Raw genomic sequence first — 21,524 nt, forward strand, 5'->3', positions numbered from 1 at the left:
TGTATTTGTATCTTTCTTCCTTTAGGGAGACACCTACCCACTGGCAGCCTCTGCCAGGCACGAAAGCAGCCATGTTGGTCAAAGTGAACAGTTTGAGGCAGATACAGAGCTCTTCAAACAGTTCTCTTCAGCTGCAGAGTGCTCCAGAGGCCAACAGCCAAAAATCTCTTCTAAAACCAGCCATATATGCTCAGCCTCAATCCACGTCCCAGAGCCCTGGAGCCTCAAAGCAAATGCCTACAGGAGAAACGCAGCCATCTATGCAGATCAAAAAGACGGAGAATGGTGGGTTTTGTGTAGTGCTGATGAATGGTCCAACTTCTCAAACACCTCCAAGGAGCCAGACAGGAACCCCCCAGCCTGCATCCCCCAAGTATGCCTCCCCTGCACCTATATACGATGAGCCATCTTTAGAGTCTCCAATTTATGATGAGCCACCGGTAGATATGGACACTGAGAGCATCAGTATGAGTGGGATGTCTCCACCAAGGTCACCGAGCAATAGCTTAAAAAAGCAGCTGCAACCAACAAAATTATTACAGCATCCAGGTATGCAACAGCAGCAAGCTGCAAAGAAGCATGCAAGAAATCCCTCTTCCACTGAATACAGCCCGGCTGGCAGAGAATATATAAAACACATGGTCAATGTTGACCAGTCTTCCAAACTCTCCCACTCCTCTGCTGCAACAGCTGATGCCTCTACTAAACTGCCCGGTCAGCTTTCTTCAAAGGACAGCTTCAAGCAGTCTTGGAGGATCTTGGAAGCCAATGTTCTCAAGAACATGGAAGCCCACCACAGTCGGCAGAACAGCCTGCCAACTCAAGAGTACCCAACTGGTATAAGCCATCAGGATTCTGGTTATTCAACTGGCCCTTCTCCAAGCTTGAGAAAAAGGAAAGGAAGGAGGCAGGGGACAGGTCAAGGAAGACCTGGCTCTGTGGGCAGCAGCAGCGAGCTCACAGCTTTGAATGATAAGCTGATTGCCGAGATGCGTGCTGTGGTGGGCAGGTCAGCAGCTTGCAGGGGAAGCAAAGCCAGCCTCGATGCTGAAAGTCTGGAGAATGGCATCCCGTCAGAGAGCAGCAAAGTCAGATTTCAGTCCGACCACTTGAAAAAATGCATCAACCGGAGCTCGAGGGATGACGTCTCAGCTAGTAATAGATCCCTGTATAGACAGGGCCTGGAAAGCAGGGGCAGCTGTCCCAACGATGTGGCTGCTCCACAGGACACAGTGAGGCAGAAGAGGACTTTTGAGAAAATAGACTCTTTAGAAAAGAACGTGACCAGCCAGACAAGTTTGGCTTCATCAGATGCTACACGCCACTCCTCCCAGGTACGTCCCCATCCACACCACGTTAAATCACACACCTTCGCCGGACTGTCGTGGTGCAGGGCCGAGTACCTGCTCTGCTCCTGGGTGGGTTTATTGGATGTGCTGCAGGCACAGATGTGTTCCACCTGCAGAATAGCAAACAGGTCACAAAGCTTCACAGCTTTACAGGTGAAGACCCCATTTCAGGCCAGTGGCATGAGAGGAGGGAGAATTGTGGAGGAGCTCGTGTCCAGCAATGATGGACATGCGCTGGGATGGCCAGTGTTGGTGGGGTACAGGACGCAGGCGTCACGATTTGCGTGGCCACATGGCACTGTTTTCTTTTTTTTTTTCTCTCTCTTCTTTTGCTAATAGTTTCTCGTATTCTGTTCTCCCTTCTGATCATTCCTGAGCATTGAATGGAAATATTCGGAAAACTGGTGACAGTGACTCTAGCATCTTCTTGTTGGAAATAGCTATTTTAAAGCCCATTAGTGTGCCTGCACAAGTGGAGTAGTTTTTCTCTGTAACACAGCACTTCTGCAGAATTTAGTTTGCCATCTTTTCTCCTATTTGGATTTGAAGGAACCTCCTGCTTCATGGGTTTAGTTCAGATTTAGGTTCTACATAGGTAATTTTGTATCCCATGAAGGTTTTGTCCTTTTTCTCTTTGCTCATTCTTCCAGTTATTTCACCCCTCCTGAACAACCTGAGTCTCTGCACCTCTTCTGTGAGGCAGAGCTGACAACAATCCTCCAGTGTGAAAAATGACTGTTTGTTTTAACCCTTTGCTCTGTCTTTTCCCCTGTTTGCTGGTCCACGACCTTTTCTGAAGAAACTTGGTAAAGCTCCTTGACCATTTCAGATTGCTCCAGTAGACCCACGAGGTGTAACTTCTCTCTAAAAGCCAGGCTGACACCTCCCAGCTGTATCAGATTTATGTGTGTGCGTTCTCCTCTCTATTGTAATTTCTGATCCATAGTGCCTGGCTTTCACCTGAAGCCCTTTTTAGAACTGATGTCATCTTCCTGCGTTTTCCATTTTTCAGGCACAGGGCCAGTTTGAGATTACACGACTCACATGTTTCAGTGAATAGTTCAGCAATTTCCTTTCACAGCCTCTTTAGACTTGTTGGAAGACTGCAATCCGATCTTCAGGATGTGTTACACCTCATCGCATCGATGGGGACAACTGAGACTTAATGTCTTGATTGTGCACAAGAGATGGTGGGTTGGGGACAGGCTGTGAATGGCCTTGAAAATGAAGAACAATAATTAATGTGTGGTAGGATGAAGAAGGAGGATACAGTGGAAGATGTAAGGAGATGGGTGTTGTGGTAAAGGCAACGAGTCAATAAATAAATACTCTATTTACAGAAATACTCTGAGATGGAAGAGTCCAAGTAAGGAGGGGAGAGGTTGCAGAGAATACAGCAGCAAAATCGCTCCTCACCTGAAACCAGCAGCATGTGGCTTGAGTCACCAGCAATGTCCTGTGCCAGGCCTGCGTGGCAGAGAGGAGAATCGGGAGACGAGGAAATTCATTATCCGAGGAGGGTGGGCAGAAGGTCTAGGACATGCTGAGCAGAGGTGGATGCGTACTGTCAGCACAACGATAATAGCTGGGTAGTTGTGTGAACGAGATTTGGGAGATAAGCTTGAGAGAGAGGAGAGAACCAAGAGCCTGTTGAACCTCTAGAGAGTATGAGGAGGTGGATCCTCAGAAGTAACACGCTGAAGGAGCAATTAGGGTGGTAGGAGGAAAACCAACCCTGGGCATGGAAGGTGGGTTGAAGGAGACGGAGGATGGAAATGGCAGAGAAGAACTGCAGGCAAGGAGATTTAGGCAGCATGTTGAGTGAATTCAGAGAGAGTGAGGAGGTAGAGGGGTAACTCAAGGGACAACAATCAAAACGAGGTAGAAGAGCAGGAGAAATGATTGTGCCCCAGGCTGGCAATAGGAGGTGGAGTGCGATGTGTGCTAATCCTGTCATCCACATGTAGGTACATGTTGGGTGTAAGGTAGGGAAGGGTTGGACTGCGCAAGCCTCTGTCCTCAGTTCAGCAGTTCCTCTTTACTAAGAAGAAAACACTTGCTCTGAACGGTTAAAAACTAATGTGTGTTTTGGGGTTGACTGTAGGCCGGGACTGGAATAGAGTGTGGCACACAAGCTAAAAGTGATCTGCAAAGAAGGAAAATACATGTTTTAATTCACTTTTTCCACTGCAAAACCAAAATTTACAGGATTTCTGTTTCTTTGTCTTCCCTTAAAACCCAAAACCCTCAAGATTATCGTGTTTGGCTTTTTCCTGCTTGCTGGAGATCTCCTTGGAGAGCGCAGAGTGAAGTGTGGGCTGTTTAGCTCTTAGTTGCTGTATGCGGGAATTTCAAGTGTAGCAAAAAAGTCTGTTTCCTAAAGCAACTTGGGTGTTTGAGTTCAATATGTGTCCCAGGCTGCCACTTCCATCCAAAACAGAGAATTCTGGATGGGCAAAATAAGTGTCTTATTCTCACAAAGTAGTTATTATGTATCATTTTCTTGGGATCGGTACTATCAAGGCTCTAATTATGGAGTTATCTGTAGTGATCACTGGGGAAGAAGGATGGGTAAGAGCTGCATGTAAAACCTGCATACAAAGTCTGGAAGGAAGGAAGGAAGGAAGGAAGGAAGGAAGGAAGGAAGGAAGGAAGGAAGGAAGGAAGGAAGGCAGGCCTTTGCTGCTTATCTCTGTAGACTCGTGATCAGTGGACTTGTCCCTGGAGCTAATGAGTTTGATTACTGCAGACTGCAGGTGGGGAGCAACTGTCCCTAGTTCCGTGAGAAGAAAACACAACCCTGTGGCTCTCTAACCTCTGCCACCTCCTGGAGTTCCTCACCCACCTCCTGGGCTCCTGTGGCTCTGCAGGAACTGAGAGTTGAAGAGCAGGGAGAAACATGGCTCCTTGCTGTGTGCCACAGAGCTGTACTGCGGCTCTGGGAGTCAGTCCTGCTTGGGCTGTCCCCGGGAGCTCTGGGACAACCTGGACATCAGCCCTGTGACTCCGTGTCCCAGCGCTTCCCTTAGGGACAGCATCCATGTGCAGCTGTGCCAGCCAAGCTCCTGCAGAACTGCAGATGTCAGCCACCGATTCTGCACAAATCGTGTTTTGTACAGATTCACCACTTTGCCGTGGCTGGTAGCTTTATGACTTGCTGTCAGTAATTTTCCTAGCAGGATAAGGAGCCATCTAAGCTGCTTTTAACACATCTGTTCTCCATTGCAGCCCGGGACAATAGAGTTGGACCCTAAGCAGGAGAGCAGCGGCCAGCCTGGCAGCTGCGTGGGATATCATTTCCCTTACAATACTCTACGGAAGCCCATCTCTCAGAGCAGCATGGCAGACTGGGCTTCTAAAAACCTGAACATGCACACGCAGGGCATCTTCCGCCGAAGGATCTCCATCTCCAACATGCTGTCCTGGAATGGCGGCTCTATCAAAAAGCCAATGCTCATCACTAGCAACCGCACCATCAAAAAAGAGGCGTGCGAGATGTTCAAACTGGTGCAGAGCTACATGGGAGATCGTCAGACTCGCATGGACCGGAATCACGTGGCATTGGTCACGGTCACCAAGTGCTGGAGCATGCAAGGTCTACGGGACGAGCTGTACATACAACTGATCCGGCAGACGACAGATAATACATGCTACCGGAGTCTGGCATGGGGCTGGGAACTGATGGCCATCAGTCTGGCCTTTTTCTCCCCATCACCCAAATTTCAGTCTTATCTGGAAGGTTACATTTATCGCCACCTTGACAGTGACGAAAACAGTAAGTGCCTCACGCACACCTGCTCTGTCCCCAGCAGCATTCTGGTGGGTTGAGCCACTTACTCAGGGTTGTCTGGTTTTTAAAAATACAGGTAGTCACCAGCCAGTGCTGCCGTTTCCATCTGTGAGAGCACCATTCCTTGGCTGCCACCAGCTCATCTCCCTGCAAGTCTCACTTGTGCCTGGCAAAGAAATGCCAGCGCTAGACTGTGCTCATCTCGCCGGTCAGCACGGCAAGATCAGCACTGAAAAGAGCTGATTGGGACCCACCAAGGGCAGCGTTTCTGTGGGTTCTCTGAAGACATGATTTGCTTCAAAGTTCCTTAAAGCAGGCAAAAAAAAAAAGGATGAACGTTATAACAGAATTTTTTGAGAGCTATTGCAAACATTACGAGCAGGCCTTAGCTTGGCAAATATTCAGAGACCCTGAAGGATGCTGGCTTTCGTTGTGAATAGATGCAATTTATTTGTCTTTCAGAAGACTTGGGGACCAGCTCAGCATATATTAAGTTATTACCCCAATTTTAAATTGCTATAGCATCCTGTGCAATTAAAAAAAAAAAAAAAAAAAGCCAAGCGCCAGCCTGGAGAGTATTTATTGGCTGATTTGTCACTTTTTCAGCAGTGCTTGCTGTGTCTTGTCCAGTCCTGGGCAAGAAACCAGAGCATCTCTTTCCACTTGGGGCTTCAAACGCAGTTAAAGCCCCCCCAGAATTGCAGGGCAGGTGCAGAAGTTCTGCCCCAGCACCTCTCTGTCCCTGCTAGTGAGCGCGGTGGTGGAGGTGGGCAGCCCTGGTGCAATGCCGACCTTGGCCTTATGGTTTCATGCTGGTAGCCTTAATGTGGGGTTCCTTCACTGAACTGCTGGATGTGCAGCACTTGTTTGGGTTTTCATGAGGATCCTAAACCCTTGTCACTTCTCCCCAAACCCATTCCCTCCAGCTATGCTTGATCTAGGAGCGAAAAATCACCCTGCCAGCACCGAGGTCCAAGCAGCAAGGAAGAGTAATCTGAACTATTTGAGTGGGTGGTTCCTTCTGCTGGCGTTTAGGCAGTAAGGTTCTTCAGGGACAATCTTGCTGCCTGGAGCCCCTTCTCAACTATTTGGCCATTTGGAGAAGTTGAGTGATGTTCTGGGCCCCTCATTCGGGTGCGTTTGGAGCTGGCTGTGGTACAGGACTGTTCCCCAAGCAGACCTCCTCATGCTGGAGTTAGGCTGGCTACCATGTCTAAGGGCAGTTCTGGGCTTTGGTATTTTATCATTCCACAGTATTAATCCAGAGCCTCTTTTGAATTTGCAGTTGCCCAGCGCATCAAGGAGCTTGTGGATCTGAAAAACAAGAAGAACTCAAAATCCAGGAAAAAGAGGAAACAGAACACCGAGGATGAAGGTAAAGGGAGGCAGAGCATGCAGGGAGCCAAGAGGCAGGACTGTTCTGGCCTCAGGCAGGCGGGGATGCCGAGCTCTGCTGAAAATCAGACCATTTCTTTACATGCATAGACTTAGATTCAGGGAGCTTTACTGCAGGTGGCCGGAGTGAGAGGCGTGACTGGAGCGTGGCTTGGCAGTGGGCAGCATGTGGCACGGGTGACAGTGTGGCAGCAAGGGGGACGCCTTTCACTCACAGTAGTGTGAGAAAGGGGATTTCAATTTGGGTGCAGACCTGGGGCTGTAATTCAACTGGTCTGTGTATGCCATGGAGTTTCCTATAGCACGTTCCAGTGCTAAAAGTCATATGAGCCAGCGTGTGGAAAAGAACCTGTCTCGACTGTAGGAATGGATTTTGTAAACCACCACCCAATCTGAGGGCCTTCAGGGAGGACACCGATATCTGGAAAAGAGCACTGCCTTTTTCTCTCCAGTACTGGCTTCCCCTTGTCCATGCTTCCTGGACTCTGCAGTCCAAGGCTTGCAACAGCACCTCTGCCGAATGAACAAGAGCTCATGTATTCCTCCAGCCTCAGGTTTTAGCTGCTGGCTGCAGGATAACACTTTATCTGGTTAAAGTCTTGCTAGACAAAGTCCATTCAATTTTTTTTTTTATATTGTTTCAGGAAACTTGAGCCAACTCTGTGAATTCATATCAGGCAGCAGTTTAGATCATGTGGCCTCAGTGTTTTTAATCTGGGAGAGCTGGAGTCCAGCTTCCTGCCTTGCTGAGCCCTACCTGACGCCAGCAGGCAGGCGTGTGAAACGCTGACACTGCAGCTGCGCTCTCCCGCTGTGGCTTTCGTGTCACTGCTTCCCCGAGGCAGCTGCAAGCCTGGGACATGGCTGAGGAGGCCCCTTGGTCACAGCCCCTGCAGTAAGAGCATCTGTCACTACTCTGTCTCCAGTGGAATTCGGGACAGAGACCTGAAGTTGCACAGAGGGATTACCTTTCTGGTAGGGATATGTCTTTTTCCTTTCCTGTTCAGGCCCAGGAGAGTTCTGCCCATTCTGAGCCTTCGAAATGTCATTTTGCCTGTGCTCAGAGGGACTTTGATATCTTCATGGGACAACTCCCCGGAGATTGCTCTGTGCAGGGCGTGCTCTCTCTGTGGGCTGAGCAGGCTCCTCTGTGCAATTGCTTGTCTATGTTGCATGTGCTAGAGTTGTGCTTAGGAAGATAGAGGTGTATTTTACCTAAAAATAAAAAAAAAAATTTAAAACAAAATATGTATATATTTTTATAAATATGAAATGTTACGGAAAAGGCATGCCAGGATAGCTTTATAAAGTTTCCAGAATGAAGCACTTGAAAGTCAGAAGTGCCTGTGTGGCCTCAGCTGGGGCTCTGGTGACAGGTCACGCTGTTCCCGTCACCGGACCCTGTTGCTTTCTGGCACACAAAAGACCCGCTCTGGCAGTGAACTGGCAGCAAACTAGGATTTTAGAGTTATGTGCTGGTCTGCAGGCTCCCATCGGCTTCTGCAAAGATGGCAGGAGGGCCGGCAGACTGCTTGAACCAGCTTTTTCACAAGTGACCGATAACGCTGAGGATTTTTTCTGGGGCCTGAGCTCAGAGCTGCGCCTGAAGTAAGGGGAGATGCTGCAGGAACGTGCCAGGTTCAATCTGCTGCTGGCTGGAAAGCTCAGGCTTTTCCTCAGGATGCCTGCGTCTGCTCCACCAGACGTGTGAGGGGTGGGCAGGATGCAGCTCCCTGAAGCTGCAGGGCTGTTGTGAGAAGTTAATTAGTAGCTCTGAAATATTTAGACACTTATGGATGGTGTAGCAGCAATATAGCAGAGAAAGCTGTATGGAAATTAAATGTACTGTCTTCAAACAAAACTGAATAGTAGACACGTAGGCATGTATATAAGTCTTTCAGTGAAAAATGGAGTTAAAGCATTGACTTCCCCCCCCACACACACGCTTCCTTCAGTGTAGAGGCTTGTAAGTAAACACTTGAGTAAACATTTATCATCTGACATGCACCTAAAGAAATAATTTTGAAGTTTCCCACGCTTACCTCTGCAGTCTTTGTCGTCTAGCATAATTTTCTGTGAGTAAATGAAATATGAGGGTGGTACAAGATCTTTTCACAGATCAATAACCCATCAAAAGGCATAAGAGTAACAGGTAGAAATAAATGATGTGTTTTCAGGAGGAGGATTGTCTTCTGATCCTGCAGGAATGTAACTGAGCTTTGGGTCTGTGCAAGGAGGCAAATAATGAGCTGGCAGCTCGGTGTTGGTACAGAATTATTCGGGATTGTAAAAACTAAAGGTGCAGAGAGATCTCACAAGAGTGAGTAACTGAGCGATCAAGCAGCAGAGCAAATTGTGTCAACCAAAGTATTGTATGTGGGGGAGACGTCCCTAACTGCACATGCAGAACAGGCTTCTTCATAGCTGTTCCAAGGAGGGAGAGGCATTTTGCAGCCTGTATATGAATTTCCAGAAATGTATACACAGTGCTGGATGCGGTCAGAAACCAAACAGAGGATCGGGAGCTTGTAGAAAAGGGACAGAGAGCAAACCAGCGCTTGGCCATAGTCGTGCTGTGCCCGCTCCACATGTCCTGCCTGCGTCCCTCTGGAGCTGATGAGTGCGGCAGGGGGAGCCCCAACAGAGCTGGACCTGGAGCGGAGAAGGTCAGTGGGCTGCAGGAAACTGCAGGTTGCTTGCAGAAAGCGAGGGGAAGAAAATGTCTCCTCATCTGTCATAGCAGAAGGTTGGAAAGCACCTGGTTTTGTTGTTGGGCAGCAGGCTCAGGAGCACTCTGTCCCAAAGCAGAAATCTCTAAGAGTTGGCAAAGTGGGGCATTGTGCAGATTAGGAGCATAAACAGGTTTAGGGAGAAATGGGACAAATTCAAAGAAGGGAGGTCTGTCAGTGGTGGTTGATGGTCCAGGTGCAGCACTGCCTCAGGGCATCTCCCACCTGCTGTTAGCTGGGAGGTTTTCACAGGAGAATACTCATTTTTCAGACATCCTGTACCTGTTTCTATCCTCCTGGTGGCAGATGCAGGCTGCCAACTCGTACAGCCCTTTGGGCTGATGAAGCCCAGCACGGCAGTTCCCACGTAGGGAATGGTGATGGAGCAGCATTGCTGGGATGCAGAAGGATGCACTGGTGGTGGGAGGAAGAGGGGCTAAAACACTGCCGCAGAGCAGGGTGCCTGGGCAGAGCTAAGCCAGGAGAGCGGCACCGTGCGAAGCCCAGCTGAGGGGGCGGGAGGCACTTACCCCTGTGCCAAAGAGCACAGCAAGGCAGGGCCCCGCTCTGAGAGCCTGCCCTGACACTGTCATGCTGAGGTCTGTGAGAGGCCGCGATAGATCGGAGAAATACCCAAACAACAGCTTCTGCTGTGCTAAAATACATGTCCCATGGCCAGGTCCTGATTCCACATTTTTTGCTGCATTTTTTAAGACATTTTTTGGCAGGAGAGCATTCGCGTCTGTTCCAGAAGGTATGTTCCTGTGTGTGCCCTGCCTGGATTTTAACTTGTTATAAAAGGAGAGGTTCTTTAAGAAGCTCTTCGCATGTGTTTCTAGGCCAGCACATGGAAAAATATTTTCCTTTGCAAACTGTTTTTCACTGTGTGGGTTGTTAGTAGTCTTCTGTTCCCGAGCTCCTGGGGCTACTGTGGTACAGGAAATAACAGATCAGCTTGGATTTCACGGATTCATGATGTGCTCAGAGAAGTGGAATTGCCTCAGTGTTAGCCCTTTCCAGCCCCTGCAGGCAACGCTGCTGTCCCTGCACTGAGGGCTGTGCGCTGGGGAGCACAGGAGGTACCTGTCCCGCTTGTCAGGAGAACTGACCGTGCGTGATGAGCTGGATGCCAGGAGCCGGTCTCTAGCTGAGCGTTTTAAAAGCAGCCAGATGGTCGAGTCAAGTCACTACTGTGGCAAAGTGGAGGCTAAAGCTAAATTCTGCTCCTCTCCCTCATGTTTCCCCCTGCAGCTCACTGCTTGCCTCCCAGCCTCTCCACATCTCCTTCGCCCATCTTGCTCTGCGCATGCCCTGGGAGCCAGGAGTGCTCCCAGCGGGGCGGATGACTTCTGCTATGTAGCAGGGAGGCTGCACCCTGCGCGTTTAAGGTGCAAGCCCCTGTGGGAGCCATTTGTTCTGTGCTGCTGCGGCAGAGTGCCAGTCACCCTGTTCCTCAGGGCTCCCTCTGCTTTCGTGGCAGCTCAGGTCTGTGGGCAGTAACCGGTCCAGCCCCTTGTGATGGGGCAGGTTTAGTTTTCAGTTTATTTGCTTGAAATTCGGTCGGCTCCACACATGGCCCCAGCAGTCCCCTCTGGGTTGGAGCTGCAGTTTGGTTGTTTTTGGGAGCAGGATGCCTCACTGCAGGAAGTGCAGGATGTAGGGTTTAGGCTTTTCCCAGGATCGAGGAGCTTTCTGGGAAAGTACGAAACAGGCTTCAAGCAAATGTGTCTGGCTGCTGCCCACGCATCAGCCGTGCAGGATCTTCAAGGCAACCAGTTCCTTTGCAAACCTTGTTAAACTCTTAGGGTGATTATGGGTTTCATGGTCTAATTACAGTGTGAAAAAACATTTCCTATTATTAGTTTTGAATGTGCTGCCTCTCGCGTAATTGTGAAGCAGAGACACAGTCCAGTCTTTTTCCCATTCCCTCCTTCGTGAAGTGGGTGACACTTTGCATCGGGGTGTGTCTGCGCATTTTAACAACAGGAGCCGTAACCTAACGTAGTGAAGCATCACACAGCAGCTCATTGGTTTTGTTTTCTTTAATCCTTAGACATTTCCAATATAAATCATGTCTGGGATTAGCAGGATTTTTGTATACAGGGAATATTTTGCTTTAGATATTCCCAAGGGAGAGAAAGTCTTAGAACTGACTTTCCTTCCCGTTGCCTGCCGGAGAGGGGGATGCTGTTGTACCTCCTTCGGCATTGCTCCAGCATTAACGGAGAGGCTCCACTCCAGCTGTGACAGGCAGATTGGTTGAGGCAGGGGGTGCTTGTTTCATCGTGGGGAGCCAACAACTGTGGTTTGTCTGCTGGCTGGGAGGAGAACAGGGGAAAGCGATCCCTCACCTTTGTGAATTGTTGTTCTGCTTGGGAAGAGCTTGTCCTTCCTCTGCATTGAGAGGATTTGAGGAAATCCAGGCTCCTGACCAGTTTACCGAAGCCATAGGGTGTGTGAAAGGCTGATCTGAAATACACAGCATCTGACCAGAATGTAGATTTTAAAAGCCACAAGTATTTTGAACTCTGCTGCAAGCTTTGAGCCTGGCAGGGAATCAAATAGGGCAGATCTATTCACTGCTTTCAGCAAGCAATTTGGGTTTGACTCGAAAAAGAACAAAAGGCCAACAGTTTTGGAAAAACTCTCCCAGCAATCAGCACTCTGTCAGTGCAAACATTTCTCTTGGTGTCACAGGGGGATTAGCTCTGTGAATCCTGTCTCCGCTCACTCTCAGAGTTTGCTGAACCAAGTGCAACTGGAGCAGCCATTCTTGCGGAGGGCTGCAGCTTTTGTGGTGAAGTCCCCAAGCTCCGGTGTGTCCAGTTTTCCTCGTATCACAGAGCACGCCCGAGCCTCACGGTACGAGGTTGCGTTGGAGGAGGCTGTAGGCAGGAGAGTGAGGAAGCCTTCTGCAGGGCTTTGGGAAGACGAGAGAGACCCTACCGCCTTCCCGCACCTCTCCTTGTGTCCTGAGCTCGCTCTTGGTGCCGGTGCTGTCTCTCTGGCCCCACACGCCTTTCTCTGCCGCTGCCTCTCTCGCTAGCCCAGGACTGCCGTTCTTGAGTCATAAACAATTTGTTTAAAACACTTTGAAATCTTTCCTGGCAGGAGGCTGGCTCAGCGTGCTCTTTGGCTGCGATCTGGCAATATGTAAATACCCAGCCCTGTGTCTGTGAGCCACATAACTCCAGCCACACTGCCAGGAGGGAGGACTCACACTCGCATGCGTGCCCGGGCTATGAATGCCGAACGGGCACCTTGTGCGGAGTCAGGACAGGGTCAGGCTGCCTGTGCGAGAGGTGCAGATCTGCAGGAGCAGGGCTGGGGAGTGCAGAGCTATGAGCCTTGACTCAGAAGACAAATCCCTCCAAGCCCAAGTGCCGACTTGCACTGATGCTGCCTGCCATGGGGCTGCAGGGCCGGGAGGCTTTGGGGCGCTCGGTGTGCGGTGTTGGGAACGTCTCTGCCCTGCCTGCACAACAGGCTGCACAGAAGGGGGGTGGCTCTTTGTGCTGGTGGGAACTGCTGCACTGGTGCTCTCTGCAGGGCTCTGGTGCGGTGCGTGCCCGTCGCTGCAGGCTGACCACTCATTTCTCCTTCCCGCAGGTCTGCCCATCAGCACCTACGCCAAATACTGCTACCGGAAACTCCAGAAAGTAGCTGTAACTGGAGGCAAAAAGGTGAGCGGCTGCCCCGGCTCTGGGGCCTGTAGGCTGCCTGCGTGGCACTCTGCTTCCCAGGTCCCGGAGCAGTCGGTCCTGTGACTCTCAGAGGTCACTGATGATTCAGCGATGGGAAACGGAGATAGAGCGAGCAAGTGAGGCTTGCTCAGGGCCCGTCTCCCCATGAACATGTGGGAGAAGGCTGCTGCCCGGGTCCCGCCATCCTCCTGGCAGACAGCAGTGCCTGCCATGCCCTCAGGAATGTGAAGGACAAACCTGATGTTTACCTGCCTCCGTGGTAAGAGGAGCTGTCTGTGCAGAAGGTGCCCATCATTTGGCTTCTTCCTGTGAGGGAAGAGTCTCCCTTGGCCAGTGAGAGTTTGTATGGGCTGCGTCTTGCAGCTGGTTTGCTGCAGAGTTGTTCATTCTCAGTTCAAAAAAAAATCACGCAGCGGAGATGGCTGGTGTGGAGGGGAGCCTCTGCTCTGCGTTATCTGGAAATCCCCCTCCTCCCTTTCCTCCGCGCAGTTCTGCGCAGGGCTGTGGAAGCTGGCAGGCAGCCTCAGCCTGTCCGTCCTGGGTCTCTGAGCCAGATCCGGTCGTCTTTTATTTCTGCAAATCCCTCTGGGGCCTCCCTGGTGTACAGCAAGCAAATAGCTGAAATACCTCTGGAGGGGTGAAGGCTCCCGGCATCCCCGCGGGGGCAGGACAGGAAATGTTGGGACAGGCATTGCACACAACTGTAGCCCCAGCGGCTGCCACCCTCCACGGGGTTGGCGGGAGCTTTCCCCCCATCGCACCTCCCACTTGGCCGCAGGGTCGCTGCTGAATGGCCGCTGCGCTGGGCAGCCTGTCACCTCGATGACAGCGCTCTGCATTTGTCCCGATCTCTGCCAGGGGAGATTCAAAGCCCCTTTCAAGTGTCGGCATCTTTGAGAAGCAACAGGTCCCGGTGCCTGCTTTTCAGAGAGCTTTAGCACCTCTGAGAGCAAAGCTTTCTCTGGAGTTGGACATACCTGGAATTCCCTTCTCCAAAAGGCTGTTTTTCAGCTGTCCTGTGGCCAAGCACTCTGCTGGTGCCAGGCCGGTGTACACATGCCCTCTGCTGACCTCCACCGTGGCCAGGGAAGGGGTGGGCTCCATCCTTCCTCCTGCCATGCCTCTACCTCCAGCAGGTAGAGCTGCAGCTGGAGCAGCCCCCGCGAAGTGCAAAACACGGCAACAGAATCCCTGCAAAAACAGCCCTAACTCTCCAAAGCAATCTGCCAACAGGCAGCAGCTTCTCTGCTCCTCTGGGGCCTGATGAGTTGACCCCCCCCCCCCCGCCCAATTTTAGGAGGTGGAGGCTGCAGAGCAAGAACCATGCTGCCAGGAGGCCAGCGAGGTGTCCATGAGCATGGGCAGCTCTCTCCATCCTGGCCACTCACCACCACCGTCCCCAGGTCGCTGTTTCTCTGCGGGCTGGCTGTGCCAGAGCCGCACTGAGCTCTTCTCTGTCCTCAGGGCCTTCGTAAACCAACAGTGGAAGAGATAACGCACGCCAGGAATGCCATTGTGACACCATCACTCTTTGGCAGCTCTCTGGAGGAAATCATGCTGCGGCAGCAGGACATGTACCCGGGTAACAAACTGCCCTGGGTGCAGACGCAGCTCTCGCAGCAGGTCCTGGCTCTGGGAGGAGAACAGACAGAGGGGATTTTCAGGTGAGCTTTTGGGGTGCTGTGTTACTTTTGAGCCACCCACATGTCAGTCCTCAAAGCCGAGAAGTCAAGATTGACCTCCACATGCTTCCTCTTCCCTGAGAATAGCGCTCTGCCACAGATTGTCAAAACCTGACCTTTCCCAGGTTCAGGAATCGCCTCCTAAAGCAGCCCATTTGCATGCATTAGCACAGAGCGGACAGCGTAGATGTGACTTCACTTAGGCCAGCACGTACCCAGGCAAGGCATTGAACTTTCATCAACTTCACAGTTGGCCAGTGCAGGGGAGGTACGAGCTCTTGGGTCCCTGGCAGAGCGGTTCATCAAACGCAGCACGTCAGCCTTGGTGATGCACAAGACATGAGAAGTCAAGAGAGACAAAAGAATCTGCATGGAGAACATAGGGGATTCTGGTTTGGGTTTGGGGTTTTCTTGTGTTTTAAGATTTGTGTTGGTTTTTCAATAGTTAAACTTGATTTAAGGTAGCTAGCAAGAGACTCAACTTTGCCTTGTAAGGGTTTCTAATATCTTGGTATATTTAGCCAGAGATGCTTCTTATCTTTGGACTGAACGTGCTGCAGAGAGGCCTAGTTACAGAAAATAATTGTCCTGAGGACAGAATAGTTGATGTCTGAGCTAGTGGGAAGGAGACAAGTGTTCTTCTACCCCCTCTTTAAAGCTGTGACTAAAACCAGGCAACCCATTCTCTGAGGGACTGCTGCTGTAGCTGCTGCTGGTGCGTGCTCCCTTCTCCTGGCGCCCCAGAAGCAGCTTTGGAGCCAGGGTTTGCCGGGCAGCTGCCACACCAGGCGCGTGGCCTTACTCACTCTAAAGCACCTTCACTGTGTCTCTGCTTGCAGGATACCTGGTGACATAGATGAAGTCAATGTACTGAAGCTGCAGGTGGATCAGTGGAGAATTCCAAGCGGCCTCAGTGACCCCAATGTCCCAGGTACCGGAACGCAGCAGGCATGTGTGCTGTGGCCTCAGCCATGGTACAGTGCGGAGGGGAAGGTACCGGAGCAGCCCGGGAGTGCTGCTGCCTGGGGACCTGCACACAGGCTGTCTTCATCAACCGGGGTTTCATTCTGTGCCTTTCCAAATACTGCCCGTAGAAAAAACACTGGGGGTGGTGGGGGAACCTCTGGCTCCAGCACAGCACGGCTGTCCAAGCTGGGCAACGTGCAGAGCGGCTGGGAGTTGTTCAGGAGCAGCACTCCAGCTCCAGGGTCTCAGTGTCCTCTCCTTTAGGCAGCCCCAGAGCCGCTTCCTGGAGGAGCAGGTAGGTAGGTAAGAGCCAGCATTTCCCTCTAACTTCCAGTTTGGCTGCCTGAGAATTTCAGAGCCAAGACTGAAATGAGGTGAAACAGCACAAGTGCAGAATCCCTTCTCTGCCCTCTGTTTCCTGAGGCATTGAGTCTCGCTGCCCAGTTTGCCTCTGAAGGTGGTGAGGAGGTAACCAGAGCTGTTCTCATGCACCCTGCTTTCTGCCCAGCCTCTCTTCTCAAGCTCTGGTATCGGGAGCTGGAGGAGCCCGTGATCCCCCAGCAGTTCTACAAAGAATGTATCAGCAACTACGAGAACCCCGATGCTGCCGTGGCCGTGGTGCAGCTTTTGCCGGAGCTCAACAGGCTGGTGCTGTGTTACCTCATACACTTCCTGCAGGTAGGCAGCCCCCGCAGTCCTGCACCCTGCCCGGAGCATATGGGGCAGGGGTAGTGGGACAGCCGCGGTGGGCCATCGGCAGGGCTTTAGGGCCTCTCACCTGGTGCGATTGATGGAGGGGGGTCTGCTGGCCTTGTCCTGTGTGGGAGCAATAAACCATGTTCCTGATCTTGCAGAGCATGGGGCCAGTCCCAAAGGTTGAGATCTGCAAGATGTTCCCTGCCTGCTGAGGCTCCCACACTGTCGGCTGTCAGAGCACGGTGGTCTTCCCCTATGAACGTGGCTGTTGGGGCATTGTCCTTCAGGGAGGCCACGTCGCTGCTCTCCTTGCACCCCTTCTCAGGCCACATGGAGTCTCTGGCCCTTTTCCACTGCTCCAACTGAATGTTTTCTTATTGTCTGCAGATCTTTGCTCAGCCATCAAATGTGGGCAGAACGAAGATGGATGTGAATAACCTGGCCATGGTGATGGCCCCCAACTGCCTGCGCTGCCAGTCTGACGACCCTCGCATTATCTTTGAGAACACACGCAAAGAAATGTCCTTTCTTCGCATGCTGATAGTGCACTTGGACACAAGCTTCATCAAAGGACTGGTTTGAGCCATTGCCAGTGGGGTCCAAAACATTGCTCTGGGGAGTCACTGGGTACCCAAAGTCTTCTCCCCTCCACTTAGGTTTCTTCCATTGTCCTTGTTGTTCTCCCACCCCGTGTTAGCCCCTGAGCATCGCCCAGCATATGACCTCGAGGACAAGGACTAGATGCTCCCAGAAGGCTGGGGCTGTTTAGCACCAGGAAGTTCTTGGACATGCCAGGCCAGATTCGGTGGTTCCTGGCCTTCCAGTGTGTGTCGGGGGGCAGCCCTCCTTGGAGCCGCAGGACTGGTTGCTCATCGAAAGGGCTGTGACATTCATGAGAAACTGCTACCTGGGGCAGCGAGACTCTCCATCTCCCTTCTGGAGGCAGAGTTGGCTTCAGGTAGGAGGACATCACTCCTGTGTGGTGGCATGAGCTGGTCCTGGGGGAGATGCTGCCTCATTGGGGATAATCCCACTGCTATGGAGCCAGCCTGGTTCACCTGTGTAGACTGTTGGTTGGAGGCCTGAGGGTTGTTCTGACACCCCAGGACGTTGTTGGTAGAGGGATTTGAAGGTGCGGGGGCTTCGCTGAGGCAGAGGGGTTCCTTGGACTGCCCTGGTCAGTGGAAGCACATTGCAGCCCAGGGAGAGGAGGTGTTTGAGCCTCTGCTGCTGGTGGCTGGATAGGCAGACATCCCACAGCTGGAAGCCCTGGCAGGCCGGATCCGCACAACATCCACCTCGCCTTCTCCTTCAGGCAGCTTCAGAGCCACAGAGCAGCACGTGGTCAGCACGTGCAACCAGCCCTGTGCTGCGCCAAACCACGTACCCACACCATGGGGGCTGGGGACAAGAGGAAAGCCACACACCTGACAACAAACAGATAGACAACCCCTTTGGCATCCCCCTGATGAGAGCCATACCCTCTGGAGGGGTAACCCCAGCGGCCTTGCAGCTCCTTTCTGCTACATGCAGCATGAGCTGACACCAGCTTTCCTGAAGAACATCTGAGACCACGCTTGGAGCAGCCTCACGGCTCCGGCAGCCCCCATTCCTGGTACCAGGCCGTTCCCAGACTGCTCTGCCAGGGACTGGATACCAGCATTGCCCACCCTCCTGGTTCAGCCCAGGTCTAAAGAAAGCTGGAAAGGCCCTCAACAGTAAGAAATGCTCCTGTGCTTGGATGAGCCCTTCCAGGCAGAGCAGCAGCGTTGCTGTGTGCCCGTGAAATGCTGATGCTGCCAGGAGTCCACTGTGGCACTTCTGCTCTTCCCACCAAATTCCTGCGGGAATTGCAGAGGGGTTGGGAAGGGAGAGGAAGGGAAGAGAAGGGAAGAGGCAGGTCTGAGCGGCTGAGGTGTGGTGGAGCCTGCGTAAGGCTGGTGTCAGGCCGGCAGCTCAGCGTTCTCACTGCTGCTATTAAACCCTGTGGCTTTCTGTGTGCCACCAGCAGTGAGGCACAGCAAGGACAGTGTCTTTCAGAGGCAGCGCATGGATTTCCCTACAGCCTCTGGATACTCTTGCACGTTCCTTAGTAAGCAGCAATTTCTAATTCTGTGGCATCCTGGTGTTACTCTTCTCTTCCTTTGAAGTGTTTTCCCTGCTGGAGGCAGGTCTGCTGCAAAAAGCTGCGTCTCGGGATTACTCATGCTAAGTATGCTGGTAGCATCCAAGGTTGCATTTGCATTTCTGCATCCCCCCCTTTACAGTGGGGACCTGGGATCATCCTTCCCTGACTGCAGTGGGGAGCCGAGCCCTGCCAGGAGTGGGGTTTAAAGCTGATGTCTGAATCTGTACCAAAAGGTTGGGCATAAGGTGCCACATGCAGAGTACCCCGAGTCTGCTGGCTGCTTGTGTCTCCTGGGATGTGTGAGCAAGGTTTCCAGGGCACGTGTTTGCTTGGATGAACTCCACAGCAGTTTGGGTTGTGCCCAGCTGAACAACAGTCATGGTTCCTCTCCTTGTACCAGGTGCTTTGGTGGGCCAAGAAATCTTGCTTCTGTGTCAGGATTAGCTCTGTCAAACATGCCCCCAAAAACGTGCCAGGATCTGTTTCACACACCCGTCCCATCTCCCATCCTATCCCAGTGCTTTGAAGCCATTCAGCTTGGTGTGGCCTTCTGAAGCACTGAACAACTTGTACTCCAGATGTGGGGCTACTTTCCCAGAAACGTAGAGACAGGCAGGGGGTTACTGGCTCCTCCGTATTGTACTGAAATTTGAATCATTGGACAGGCTCAGGGTGCCACATCCTGCCCCCATGGGCTGGAGCAGCCATGTGGTGCCTGCCCCCCTCTTTGGGCTGCAGATGCACATGCCTGTGTCGGGCTTTGCCTGCAGCCAGCCACCACACAGGTGACCCATGTTATTCCTTGCACTTAGCTGTAGCAGTCAATCAAACCATAGGCATTTGCTGCTATTACAAATGAATGCTTCTTGCCAGGGCTGTAAAATAGGCTAATAAATGACACTGGATATTATTTTCTTTGCCAACAGATTTGTAAATACGAATCAGTAATGCAGCCTCTCCTCTCTTATAATAATAAATACAATCTCCATGGTTGTCTCATCTTTTTTGCAAATTTCTGAAGTGTGATCATGTCCGCCTGGAGCTGCGGATTTCACCCTGGATGTCAGCGTTCATGAATAAAGTTTGGGAATCAGCAGGACGTAAGCACTTGGAAACCAAGCTGTGGGCTGGTTCTGTTGGTCTTAACTCTCAGGCAGCTACTAAGGGACACTCAATGAAACTTGGAAGAGAACAGGTTAAAACAGATAAAGGACAATACTTCTTTACATAGGATCTTCTGGAGCCTTTCAGCGTCAAAAGGGATGTTTGTGGGCAATAGCTCCGCAAACAGGCAGGCAGAGGGTCAGAGGGATGTGCTGCTGAATATCCCTCATCAGCAGCCACGGGTGCCGCACATGGGCGGCGGGAGGTGGCCACACACACGTGCTTCCCCTGTGCAGCCTCTGCTGCTGGGGACGTGGTCAGATGGGCTGTCGGGCTGACCCGCGTGGGATGGTTTATGTTCAGACTGGAGGATTCTCTGATCTTTCCTCCATCCCCGCTCCAGGGAGTGGCTGGGAGCAGTCTGCGCTGGTGCTCCAGACTCATGCTGGCTGCCCGCTGCGGTGGAGCTGCAGCACAAGTGCCAGCTGTGCTGCTTCAGCCACACAGTGCTGAGCTCCTGCTCTGGGTCTGGCTGGTGCTGCTGAAGCTCTAGAGGTGGTCACCATCCTGGCAGCGCTGGGAAAAGATGGTGCACTTCAGGCAAAGCCAGTAAGGGCTGCTCGGTCACTCCAGCAGTTTAAGATCACCTGTACTGGCCAAATCAGTGGCTCTTCATGCCAACCTCGCTGGCAGGAGGGCAGTAGGTGGCCTGTAGTCTTCAGGAGAAGGGTGATGACAAGTGAGCGTAGAAAGAAGACCAATAGCATCGTAACCTCATGCAGCCCTTTCCTGGGTGGATGCCTGCAGCCTGATGTCTGTTCCCCAAGGCTTTGCTGTGAAATGAGCTGATTTTGGCCAAATCAAAAAAGTCCACAAACCCAGTGCTTCAGCTGAGGCTCAGAGAGTTGGGCTCTCTCCTGCAGTCACCTTGGCCTGATACCTGGATCACTTGAAAAATCAATGGCCAGAGAAGCATCTGGGCTCATAACAAGCTTGTGGGTTGTTCCCAGCTTCCACCAGCAGCGAGTGAGACCCTGTGCCAGAGGGTGGCCTGGCACACAGCTCACTTGTCTCTGGCTCCTTGTAGAGAGAGGGCACCTGCAGCTTGTCCGAGGCTGGCGCTGGTGGTGGAAGGGTAACATGTCCCGATGGGGCCGGCACCCTTGTGGTGCTGGGTGCTCTTCTGGTGCTGTTGAATTTCTGGCTGGTTTAAGTCTCCTTTTCACAGAGTCTGAGTGAACATTTTGCTGTCTCTGTGATCATGTCCTGGGAACTTGCAAACAAAACTGGAAAAGGCAATTCTCCCAGGTACTGGTCCAGCTGAGAGATGCTGTGCCCTCAGGTCTGCTGTCTGTGCTCTACCGCAGCTCCTGAAGAGGTTGGGCAGCTGTTGGGGATCACGGGTGGATTTGGACCTCTCTGTAGGTTCAGCTTGAGATGGAGGAAGGTGGGGCTGAGCTCTGGCAACTGCCTGGTGTTTTACAGGTCATGGTAACCACGAGGCCACCTCTTCTGCTTGCCCACCACCCCTCCTGGTGGAGAAGCTTCATGCAGTCTTGCAAATCCCTTGCAAATGTGAGGGACCTCCCTCCTGGCCCACTGGAGATAGTCCATTTCTCCCTCAAACCAGAGGTGCTCAGAGGTTGTGCCACCTCCCCAAAAATCCAGGGCACTGGGAGGCCAGTTTTTAGCCTAATCCTCATGTCAAGCTTTGCAGTAAATCAGCCCTGTAGGAAGACAGAGACCAGAGGAACAGGCAAGCCTGGGCGAGGAGCCCTGAGGCACTGAAGGGAGGTAGAGACGGGAGGGTCCCTGTCCTGACGCTGCCCCAGCACGGGTTTGATGTGGGCGCAGCAAAGCGCTGGCGGGTTCGGCAGAACCAGCTAGTGGGGACGGCACTGAGCTGGGGCTCTGCAGAGTGGGGCTTGGCCTCCGGCACACCCACAGACTGCCTGTGGGACAACCATCAGTGATATGATGG

General features: G+C 52.1%; 1 protein-coding gene across 1 annotated transcript in view; it reads left to right on the top strand.

The window, feature by feature from the left end:
* LOC129214204 (rho GTPase-activating protein 39-like) overlaps window positions 1-19,451 on the top strand; it is a 55,336-nt gene extending 35,885 nt beyond the window's left edge. The window contains exons 3-10 of the mRNA XM_054845497.1: window positions 26-1,334; window positions 4,578-5,124; window positions 6,425-6,514; window positions 12,873-12,946; window positions 14,432-14,631; window positions 15,489-15,580; window positions 16,124-16,293; window positions 16,699-19,451. Of these exons, the coding sequence (XP_054701472.1) occupies window positions 26-1,334; window positions 4,578-5,124; window positions 6,425-6,514; window positions 12,873-12,946; window positions 14,432-14,631; window positions 15,489-15,580; window positions 16,124-16,293; window positions 16,699-16,893 (2,677 nt within the window). The 3' untranslated portion in view covers window positions 16,894-19,451. The remainder of the gene's footprint in view (window positions 1-25; window positions 1,335-4,577; window positions 5,125-6,424; window positions 6,515-12,872; window positions 12,947-14,431; window positions 14,632-15,488; window positions 15,581-16,123; window positions 16,294-16,698) is intronic.
* The last annotated feature ends 2,073 nt before the right edge of the window (window positions 19,452-21,524 follow it).

This window comes from Grus americana, chromosome 17 (genome assembly GCF_028858705.1).
Source record: "Grus americana isolate bGruAme1 chromosome 17, bGruAme1.mat, whole genome shotgun sequence".
NCBI classification, from domain to species: domain Eukaryota; kingdom Metazoa; phylum Chordata; class Aves; order Gruiformes; family Gruidae; genus Grus; species Grus americana.